This window comes from Thunnus thynnus, chromosome 5, assembly GCF_963924715.1.
Source record: "Thunnus thynnus chromosome 5, fThuThy2.1, whole genome shotgun sequence".
Classification (NCBI taxonomy): Eukaryota; Metazoa; Chordata; class Actinopteri; order Scombriformes; family Scombridae; genus Thunnus; species Thunnus thynnus.
In genome coordinates this window covers 7,637,843-7,649,540 of record NC_089521.1, presented here as the reverse complement: position 1 = coordinate 7,649,540, position 11,698 = coordinate 7,637,843, and the positions used below count along the sequence as shown (strand labels likewise).

General features: G+C 39.7%; 1 protein-coding gene across 1 annotated transcript; it reads right to left on the bottom strand.

Moving 5' to 3' along the window:
* Window positions 1-284: 284 nt before the first annotated feature.
* Window positions 285-4,640, bottom strand: LOC137183799 (olfactomedin-like). Its single transcript, XM_067591096.1, has 5 exons — window positions 4,194-4,640; window positions 3,866-4,024; window positions 3,379-3,591; window positions 3,004-3,136; window positions 285-1,360 (listed from the first exon to the last, which is right to left on the bottom strand). Exons 1-5 carry the CDS (start codon window positions 4,290-4,292, stop codon window positions 513-515), a joined length of 1,452 nt encoding a protein of 483 aa, XP_067447197.1. The 5' UTR covers window positions 4,293-4,640; the 3' UTR covers window positions 285-512.
* Window positions 4,641-11,698: the final 7,058 nt, after the last annotated feature.

Genomic DNA, 11,698 nt, shown 5'->3' with positions numbered 1-11,698 from the left:
GTGTAATACTAGCATTCAATTTAACTAAATATTTGAGGTTTTAGTCATGCCAGTAGTGGGATGACGTTGGTTGTTTTCCTGGTCCACCACTTTGTTCCACATTAAATTACAATTATAAAATGGATTACCATGACATTTGATAAATACATTCATGTCAGCCACAGGTGGAATTCTAATAACTCTAGTGATTGTACTGAGTTTGTACTGAGAAAATTGCCAGAGAAAGTTTTTATTATATAATTAAGTTTTTATTGATTTTAAGCTTTATTCCATTCAGGGTTGCATGACAAACATTTCTTACAACGTACTACTATATATGCCATACCTCTATAAATCTTAACAGAACAAATTATTTAACAACAAACACTGACTAACATTATAGATCATCATAATTGGTTGTTGCTTGCAATAGTCTTCAAGCTGGACTGTTTCCAGCTTTGCTTATTTCTTGTGTTATGTGAATCAAATATGGCTGCCATTTGGAAATTGCAATAAATCACAACAGCTTTAGATCAGAAGTGGGCCTGGTAGGCTAGAAGATATCCGTCATTGTACATATAGATCTGCTTGTTGGTGGGGTTGTAGCTCAGACTGGCCACTCCTTTTGCTACCTTCTCTAGTGGCAGTGCCAGTGAGTTGTCCTCTTTGCCTGTCGCTGTATCGAAGGCGTAGAACACCTCCTCATGGTATTCGTCCACATAACGAGTGGCATACAGCACACCACACACCATGAAAGCATTGCTCACTGCCTTCTTGAAGAGCCTCGTCTCCCACGTCTGTGAGACATTGAGCGTCCCAGTCTCGTTGTCCCAAGTTAGCCGGCTTACCACTAGATTACCATGGTTACCAACAGTGGCATAAAGGGCCCATAGTCCTTTCTCATCTGCCTCCACGTCCACATCACTATTGGCACGACAGTCATAGTAACAATACGGGAACTTGTTGTTGAAACCCACACCGGTGCCTGGAAGTGTCACCCGTGTGACGGTGTTGCTGTTCAGGTCATAGCGGCAGACATCTGCAGAGCGGTAGCAGTGATAGTACAGCGCTTCACCATACAGGACAGCGCTGGGACCCTCGATGGCATTAGCATGATTGTAGGATGCAGCAAAGGTGAAGTCCTTGTTGTTGGCAGAGGCCATGAAGTCTTCATAAGTTTGGTATATGCGCAGGGAGTTGCCCCAGATGTGACTACTGAGTAGGGTCTGAACCCAGTAGCTGTTCTTCTGGCCTTCGCTGTCCATCTGGGCCTGTTTCCCCCACGAACCAGAGGTGTAGCTCTTACCATGTGGACTGATCTTAGTCATGACTGGATCGCTGATGTCGGTGATCAGGCCGTTAAGGCAGCTCCTGTCCTGGCCTGGAAACAATAAGGAAGATAAGGGAGTGTACAGTACAGCCAAGAGCATCAGTGTCTTTGTCTTTCCTCTTCTCACACAGTATCACACAGAAAATAGATATGTATGGAAGAATCTCTGGGTCAAAATTCTGGATTCACATATGTTCACATTTACAACCTCAAATACAAAAAAACAGGAAGAGAGCTAATGGTTCTCAAATTTCATTTGTCATTGCCCCGTTTGGATGGAGGAAAAATGTTTAGTCCCCTCACCTCCTTGTAAATCAATTATATTTTGATAAACTCTTAACAATATTGGGAAAATTTGTAGCCAAACTAAGTTGAACATTATTTCATTAAAATAACATTATCAAGAACATGAACTGTATGTTTTTCTTTCACCTTCAAGTTAAACTGTTCCAAAGATGCCAGATTTTTTTAGACACAAAAATCCTGCTATATTAACAATTGGAACCCTACTACCTTTGTGCAGCTTTCACTCCCTTTATCTACACTCACAGCACTGTAGCTAACACAATGCCTCTATTTGTGTAGGAATAGATAAAGGTGCGAATGTGAAAACCATTTTGATTGGACGACTTGAACCTGAGGTCTGTCAAAAATGTATTGATAGTGTTAAACCTCAGAGAGTTTATGTTCATGCATTTGTCCACCATTTTGTTTTTTCTTTTTTTTTATGGAATTAAAATACTTTTCAACAGGAAGTATAATGTTGGAGACATGGAAACAGTGAGCCAGTTAGCTTTATCATTTTTTAGCCTGTGTTTCTTTATATTTTTGCACATGATGAAAAGTCATGCTGCATAAGCTGCTAGCAGTAGCTAGTAGCAATACATAGTATTTTACAATATCCTTGGATGCACAGACAGCTATCACTGGATAGTTTTGATTCAAAAGAAAACATGTAACCATGATGACAATAAGGCAAGAATTGAGGGTATAAAGGGCTTCTTTTTTGCATAACTTCTAAGCAGATTTATTCATGTTTGGTGATACTGCTGTCACTAGAAAAAAGTTGTTCTATTTCTATCACTCACCTGTTTTCCTTTTTCTCCCTGTCAAAAATCTGTCCATCTAATACTTCACATGTTGTTTTGCTATCTGAATAAATCCTGCTAATGTCAATCTTGATAGGTGTGCTAGCATCAGAAAACCTACTGTATGTTGTTCCCACATTTATTAAGACTCAACTTAAATTCCACTCCACATTTTTTTCCAGTCATGTGCGTGCACCTTACAATGCCACCCTATTGTCTGAGAATTACTGTTTTAAGCAGTGGCACATATTTCTACAAACTAGCAATAGCACCTTAACTTACATTTACAATCACATGTAGTGTATGGAAGTAATTCAGTTCAATATTCTGGGGTTTCATTTTGGAAGAATTTTGATCTAACAATCCCTCCATATAACTATTTCATGATTCAACAATAATTTAATTATTCAGTTATTTAACTGACAAACAGGGCCAATTTTTTTTATACCTGTAATGTATTTTCCTTTTCTACTTAACTGTAGAAGTAATATTTTAAAAGGCAACATGCTTTATTTTGCTGGGCAAAATTTTCCTCGGAGAGTTCACTTATGAGTGCACTCTTACAAACATATTCACAGGACACACACTTTCACACAGCAGGCTTACCCTGGTAGTCTTTGGGAATTGTCTTGCAGGACTCAGCACCGTTCTTCAGGTAGCGCAGTTTCTCCTTTACAGTCTTTACATTAATTGTGTCCGTCATTTGCATCCTGTCTACATCTGTACGCAGTTTACCCACCTAACACACACGCACACACACACACACACACACACATACACAGAAATACACATGTTTATAACAATATACAGTTTATACATTCTGTATATATAAATATGTTAAGGTAATCTGTTAAACTGAACTTTAAAACTGAATATTTCAAATAATTTTGTTACATTTCTTCATTTTCTCATTTTGGCTTGTTACTGTCATGTTACTCATGTACTACTGTACATCGTTACTGTACTGCATGCTCAGCGTACCTCTCTGAAGAGTTTCTGTGTTTGGGTATTGTTTAACTGGCTGTGGATGTCACTGATGTCTGTCTCCAGCTGACTGAGCTCCTGGCCCAGCAAACGCAGAGACAAGGCTGAATACACGCCCCGATCATGCAGGTACTGGTAAGGTGCCAGCCGGGCTGTCGCGTTCTCAACCAGAGCCTGAATCTGAGGGAGACGCTGGTTGGACAACTGCACCTGAAAGAAAACAGAAACTCATGAGTCATTTCTTGATGACTGAATGTAGATTTAAGGTTCTATGTTCAAAATAAACACTTATGAAATTGTAATTAATGTCACATTAGAATCAATGTTTCTAATCTAACTAATTACATGGCTCAGTTCCACAGTAGCCACATTATCCATCTTTATATACCTGAAATTAGTGGTGAAACTGGACTGGAATAAACCAGTCTGAATGTAATACCAGACCAGGCACTGTAAAATGATGCTGATCCACTTTAGTTCTCACCTGTTCCTGCAGGTTGTTCAGGGAGCCCTCACAAGACTCAACCTGCTGCAGCACAGCCTCGTACTTAAGAGCAGGGAACGACCACATGGTGGAGTTCACCTCACATGCACACGCGTCTTTCTTCTTCTGGCCCACCACACGCTGAGCCTGACCATCACCCTGCATTCACATATTTAAAAAAACACTGATGTTGTATGGAGAGACTAATTAACAAAACAAAATGAACAAAATGAAATAAAGCAACCAAAAAGAAAGTCTGATGTCATCAAATGCTACATCTTCTTTTATCCCTACTTTCTTAGGGTAGACTACTAGAAGTATAACTCACGGTGGATGCCAGCAGCAGTAGGAGCAGCAGTGGCATGTTCAGAGCTGGAGAAGTGAGCAGTGTCTTGATGAGGAGAGAAGCTGTTACTGAGATCACCATCCCTCCTCTCTCTCTAATACACTCAAAGACATAATCACAACAAATACGCACACATCACGCTGACTCAGTTCTCTTCACTGATGTCTCACCACAGAAACTTAAAACTTCTCATGAGGATGTGAAACTCCTCATGGTAAAAAAAATGGTCAGATGTGGAATTTCTCAAGTTACAGTCTACTCAGGTGTTTCCTGTATACCTCCTTCCTTTATGCAATGGCTGTTCTATCCTTTTAAATATCTTCTGCAGTGTTATTTCCTTGTTTGAAAAAAATACATTGCAAGACCAGATGATTGCAAGGTGTCAAAAACATTCAGAAAACTTTATAAATGAGTAATGTACTATCTTTTTACACCTGAATGTATTAAAGGTATGTCAGATGGCAGCACAAGTTCACTTTTACTGACACCTGTGGCTTTGTACTATTTTTTACGCTGGTTTCTTCAATAAAACTTCAGTTTGACACCAGATGTTTCTACTCTTAGATTTCCATGCAAACTTCTGTTAAGTTTATTTTATGTGAACATATGCCTTTTTGTCCTAATACTTTGTAGCGAACATGTGGCTCAGGAAGACACTGAACCAAAATTGTGTTGTTGTGAAATTTGTCCAAGCTGTACTTACTTTCTTGGCTGTACTCTGACTGCACCATGTAGGTTCTCTTTGTCCAGGTTGTGGAATCACATCTGCACATCTTCATCCATCGCTCGCAGCTGAGATCAAGAACTTTGGGAAAAATACTCAATGCTAGTGTTGATATGCTGCAAAAAATATACACTTACCTGGAAGTTCAGAGTGTATCCTGGTGGGAGGATATGATATTGTTTCCATCGACATATACAAAACATTTTTACATTTACTGTACATTTTGTCATTTGGCAGATGCTTTGCTGCATCCAAAGTGACTTACAAGTGAGGCAAGACAATCATGAATAAGAGGACAGTGAGCCGTGATACAAATTCTCAAGTAGCTGATCAGGTACATGTGCAAGGAGAAAGAGTGCTAGACAGCAAAGTTTTTAAAAAATTAGAGTAAGAAATGACTGGAAGTAGACAAGTGATATATAAATACCAGAAATAACAGGAAAGTAGTGCATCAATCAACAACATGCCAAAAGATCAAAATTAAAACAATGGAAACCATGATGAAGATATGTAAACTTTATTTCCACAATGCCTTTCAAAACCAGAACTTTAAGCAATACTTAGTTCTCTGATCTGAGGGGTCGTGGTGCAAAATAAGGGTTAAAAGATGATGTAGGGATTTAAAAGTAATAATTCTATATAATAATAGAATGCATAAACATAGAATTCTGAAACTAAAGGGAGCCACTGTTACTCAGTCAGGACTGCAGAGATATGCACTCTACATCAGGTGTTTGTAAGACATCTTGTTTTGGCACCAACTGCAAACAGGTAACTGCTGGGTCATTTAGGCAAGTAAATAAGGAACTACCATAATCTAACGAGAGGAAATGACAGTATATACAAGTTGTTCAGCTATGTTTGTTGTGAGCATTGGTTTAACTTTGGCAACGAACCGAACAAGACTCTTGATGTGCTGATTGAAGTTGAGGTATTGATCAAAAACAACTCCTTTTTATCGGTTTTCAGTTGCAGAAAGTTCAGCCATCCAGTGCTTGATGGCAGCAAGTAAGGAAGTAAGCAAGGAATCCAGATTGTTATGATTTTCTGGACTAAACAGGACATACAACTGGGTATCATCAGCATAACAATGACAAATAACAAGACCAAGGAGTAGCAGATATAAGTTGAACAAAACAGGCCAAAGACTGAGCCTTGGTTTGTACCTCAGACACTTCCTGCAACTTATTGGATCGGGCATTTGAGATATAGGGGGTACTGAAAAAAAACATTGTTCCAGTATTTATTGTGACTGCTTGCAGTAGAGCAAAAGCCGTCATGAGGGTCTAACCCAACAAAGTATAAATGTCTGTAAGAAGAGAGAGTGTTCCTGGTGGGTACAGCAGAAGAACTTAAACTTAAGAAATTCAGTTCAATTGTCTAACTCAAAACTTTACTGAAGTTTGTTGGCTTGAAATTTTGAGTTTTCTTAACTTGTTCTTTTTTACAATGTAGTGGGCCCAAAACAATTGTACACGCGCAAATATGACAGAAAAAGAAAATAAGATCATGTTTCTTCCTAACGACACCTGAAAGAAGTTTAGTACAAAACAACATGTACGAGAATTTGCATGAAGCTCTTAGCGATTCAGTCTCTAATGAGAAACTAATTTCCGCAGGACAGAACTGATTACACAATGGTCAGAGGCCCATGTTGGACACAAAAACACCATCCATAAATGCTGCCATCTGAATTGGTCAGTGGATATTTTCAGTGCTTAGTGCAGAGTTGTCTCTTTCTGTTCCTGAATTATGAGCCTGAATAGAATGTGTATATTACCATTTCTTCATTTCTCTTTAAATCCACAAACCAAAGGCACATGTTAATCATCACTACCCTTCATCATTTAGATTTCCTTCCCATCTTGTGGTCACTGCACTGCAGCCTGACATTCTCCAGCTCCTCCAGAGATATAAACTTACAAAAAATTAGGATATTAACTCATATAAATACAAAAATTTTATCAGACAAATGTACTTTAAGCATTAAAGATAAAAGTATGTTTTCTAGAAAATTGGCTCTTGTGACTGATATGATATGACTGATACATTTTTAATACTGATGCATCAGATCCTAAGCAGCATTTTACTGTTGTACTGCAGCTGGTCAAGATGGAGCTAGTTTTAAATACATTATAAATAGTTAGGTTGTTTGTTCCAGTGGTTCCACCAAAGGGTCACAAGATAAGTATGAGGGGTCATTGTACAGAAAATTAATTGGGTTGGAAAGACAGAAAAAACTATTTTTGTAACACTAAACAAACACTGCTGCTTGCTCCAGTGACTTTATATCTTTAACTAGAATCTTCTTATAACCAAACTGCTTAACATCAGAAGTCTTTCCAAGGAGAGCTACATGGATTGAATGTAAAATGGAGTGAAACTTTGAAGGTAGGTTAGGAATTACCTAATAAACTGCAGTCTCTTATATGGGTTACACAATTCAAAATCATCCATATATAGCCCAAATGCAATTTGCAGCTCTTGTTCTCCAAAAAGTTGATTCTGCTAAGAAATTAACATCTTGAAAAGATTTTTGATGCCCCGATACAATCTGAAACTTGAAAACAAGTTTTTCCAGAAACTGTGCTCAGTAAAAGCTCAATGTCCTGATTTACAGAAACATAAGCAAATGGGTTTTGCTTATGTTGTCCTGTCATACAACAACTCAGTTGGCACAAAGATTGAGAAATGATCCCTGAAATATTTTCTCCTATAATCAGTTGATTATTGCATTTGTTTGAAAGACAATGTTACTTCACTCTTGAACATGTTCCTCAATTTTTAGTGTTATGTTTTGCAAGGACCTATTTATGAATGTATGAATCTATGTATGAAACTTGGAAAAGGACAAAATGTCATTAAATTATTCTAGAATTGCCTGTATTGCAAGTTTAGACACATCAGCACGCACATTCTCCACACAATCACTTTCTAACTTTTTGAGGAAATAAATCAGACTTGCTCATCTGTGTGGTGCAGTGTTGTAGTCGAGTCATTATGTCTCGGGTCCGAGTCGAGTCTCGAGTCCCTAGTGTTCGAGTCCAAGTCCAAGTCTCAGTCACCAAAGAAGAGTCCAAGTCGAGTCTGTGTTGAGTCCCCATTACCTGAGTCTGAGTCCGAGTCATCAAGGTTGAGTCTGACTCGAGTTCCAAGATGGGCTCCAGTGCTCCACTCTGACACGGTCAAAGAGCTGACAAATAAAAAAGGTTTACGTTATACAAAAATGGCACGGCTGTGATTTCATATTAATATTAATGAGGCACCGATTGCAATTTTCTTGGATTCTAAGTGATTCTGATTTTCTTTATAAGAATTCAATTTGAAGATTTTGTAACACTAAACAAGCACTGCTGCTTGTTCCAGTGACTTTATATCTTTAACTAGAATCTTCTTATAACCAAACTGCTTAACATCAGAAGTCTTTCCAAGGAGAGCTACATGGATTGAATGTAAGGTGGAGTGAAGTGTGTAAAATAGTGTGGCTTTGTGAAAATCTGACTGGCAAAAAATCAGATATATATTACTTCTTTATCAATTAACAGTTTGAGTCCTCATCCTCAACTTCAGGGTCTGAATGCAGTAAATGCTCGAGTCCAAGTCCGAGTCCGAGTCATCAGTGCGCAAGTCTGAGTCAAGTCACAAGTCCTGAAAATCAGGACTCGAGTTGGACTCGAGTCCGAGTCCTGGACTCACGTACTACAACACTGGTGTGGTGGTGCAACAGCACAAACGTTTTTTGGGCATTAGATACACTTAATTTCTGGTGGTATGCTACAAAGCATGACTGGTTTGCATTCAAACACAGGAAATCATTGCATTTCTAACATTTCAATCTTGACACACCCTTTGGACAGAGGTTGCACTGGCCCTGCTTGTCACAGTGAAGTGGCAAATGTCCACAGTTATCGTAACGTACATCTGGTTGTGGTTGTAAGGGTCTTGTGGTGTAATGTTTCTGCTGAGACAACATCTGTGGTGGAGAGGAGGATGATGGTCAGCCAACTTTCAATGCTGGCTTGTTGATTTGCTTCAAACTGTGGGCGACTGCCAGGTGGAACCTTTTGAGAGGCATTTGTTTCTCGCTCAGTAGGCCACAGTCCCTCTTGTAGACCAGCCAGGAATTTGAGTTGCACAGGTCAAGGATGTATCCAAACAGGGGAGAGTACTATCACATTGACTTGGCTGGGGTCTTGTACATGTGTACCAGCATTTCAGAAAGATCAATGACTAACAATTGTAGGCAGGAATGAGTGATGGGCATGGGACTGCAATCTTTGCATGGGCATCCTTGCTCCACCGTTTGGCAGTTGAAAGAGGCATGATCCCACAGGCATTGCCCAGAAGGTTGTTGTCAAACCATTTCACTGCAATCACCCCTTAAGCAAACCTATAATCAAAATATCCACGTCCTTTCTTCATCAGCTCTTTGTCTGTCATCAAGGGAACTCCACCAATGCAGTTTGATCAGACAGTGCCAGTGCATTTGACACCCAGGTTTACGTGCAGGTTCTGGACCAAGTTGAAACTGGTGAAGTAGTTGTCACAGAAGTTGACTGAAAGCCTTGGCAGTGTTATGGTTTTGCATAATGTCACCAGCTTGGTCCCTAGAGGGAGCACCTGCTCCTGCTCACTTAGGGCAATACTTACCAATGTGGATGCCCCTTGATAGAGCAGAACATCATGGATGATGCCAGATGAACTGGTCCAGTAGAAAAATTTAAAGCCCCACTTGTCTGGCTTGTCTGCCCTTGGGCCTTTATATGCCACCAAGACCTCATCCACACTGTACTTGTAAGTGGATGGGATCAGGAGACACTGCTCACAAAGCAATTCGAAAAGAGGCGGATTTTGTAAAATCAGTCTAGACTGTCATTGTACTGCTGATTATCACCAAAAATGAATGAACCAGCATAACAGCTTGAATCTTTTCCTTGGCATGATATCAGCTATCAAGTTGAAATTTGACTCATGGTGTCAGTAGTCCTCTGTGGCTGGGAAGTTGAAAACACGTAGTATTGCCAGGAAATCTTCAACCTCTTCAAGGCTAGTCTTGATTGGATCCCCCAACTCCTGGGCAGAGTACAGATTGGTATGTTGCGCAATAAATTCAATCATCTTGTCAGTGAAGAGCGTTTTGAAGTACTGGAAGGATGTCTTTACAGCATCAGGAGGTTCAAATCTTGAATCAGGAACCTGGAATGCCTCAATGTTGCCATACTTTCAGATTCTCTCAGTGCCTTTGTTTGGGCCTGAGGGTGAACTAGGGTCAGGAGTGTCCTCTGACTCAGCCAAGGAAACTGTTTTTAGGGTGTTTTTCCCTTTTCTCCTCTTTTGGTGGTTTAGAAAATGAGCTTGTTGAGGCAACCTCCTCCTAATCTATAAATTCAAAAGAAGTGTCCCCAGTCTCTCCTGCTCATATGGGCTGATAATCAGGATCCTCTATTTGGTGATTGTCATCACTCAGATCAGCGGTATAGGGGCTTTGCAGTTGAGGGCAGTGCAGTTCCCATACCAGGCAGTGATGTAACCTATCAGGATGCTCTTGGTTGTGCCTCTGTAGAAGGCCTGTAGGATCTTGGGCCCCATGCCAAAGTTTTTCAGCCACCTGAGGTGAAAGAAGCGTTGCTGTGCCTTTTTCATTACATGGCTGGTGTGCTCGTCCCAGGTGAGTTCTCTGGTGATGTGAACGCAGAGGAGCTTGAAGCTGCTGACTCTGTCTAGAGCAGACCCGTTGGCCCTGTTTACACCTGGTACTAACACATGTCTCGGGCGATCCAATCGTAAGTGGACAGCTTACGTACACGTTTGAATGCACCCAAGACGCATTGAGATCTACCACATTTGTAGGTGGTCTGGGCTGCATGTGGCCACATTCTATTAGCAGTGTAAATACGATGTGTCCTGGGCCACACTGAAGGACTGCATACTCAACTGACTTCGTCTATTTTCCATTAGACTAGACAAAGGAATGTTTGATAACAGAATAAAGAGATGCATTATTTTGTTTTTCCGTTTTTCATGTGAATTAAAAAAAACTTAATCCATTTCCTGTTTTTCCCATTCCCCTAACCTTTTTTTCCTCTTCATATAGGCCATTGGAAAAGAAATTAAAATCAAAACCAGACTTGTCTGTCTAAAAAATTTTTCAGAAGCTAAACGTCTAATTGTGTTTCTCCTGGATAGTTTCCTCTGTCCTGTCAGGTTGATAGCTACAGTTTTTAATTTTGCTGTGCTGCTTAACATAATGGAGGATTTATGAGGAGGACAGCTTCTCTACTCCAAACAGTTTCACTGTATGAACCTGGACTGTGTGTGTGTAACAGCTGACCTTTAGGATGTTAAGAAGAACAAAGAACATTAATTAATATTTTTATTAATTATTAATTAATATTAACAGCGTCTCTAAATGGGGAGATGCAGCTGTGGGGAGATTGCTGCATATAATTCTGTATTTGTTTTATATATATACACATACATATGTACATATATACATATATATATGTGTGTGTTTGTGTGTGTGTGTGTTCAGATGTTGTGCTAGAACAAATCAATAGGACGGGCATTTGATTTTTATGGGGGGGCACACAATGCATTGAATATTTGTTTATCCTGTTATCAAACAAGTTGAACACAGCTTTGGACAGAGGGTACATGGGCCCCTGGTCCTCCCACAAGTTAAAAACAACGACGAATTTGGTCTTTGCAAACGGAAATGATGTGAAGTGGTCACTCAAGATGCATGTGGAGATGCATGTTACTG

Excerpts from the sequence above, each read along its gene's own strand:
- LOC137183799 (XM_067591096.1), bottom strand. The coding sequence starts at position 4,292 with ATGGTGATCTCAGTAACAGCTTCTCTCCTCATCAAGACACTGCTCACT. Across the intron at positions 4,025-4,193 it reads TACTGCTGCTGGCATCCACC|GGTGATGGTCAGGCTCAGCG; the intron begins GTGAGTTATACT and ends ATGTGAATGCAG. Across the intron at positions 1,361-3,003 it reads AATTCCCAAAGACTACCAGG|GCCAGGACAGGAGCTGCCTT; the intron begins GTAAGCCTGCTG and ends TATTGTTTCCAG.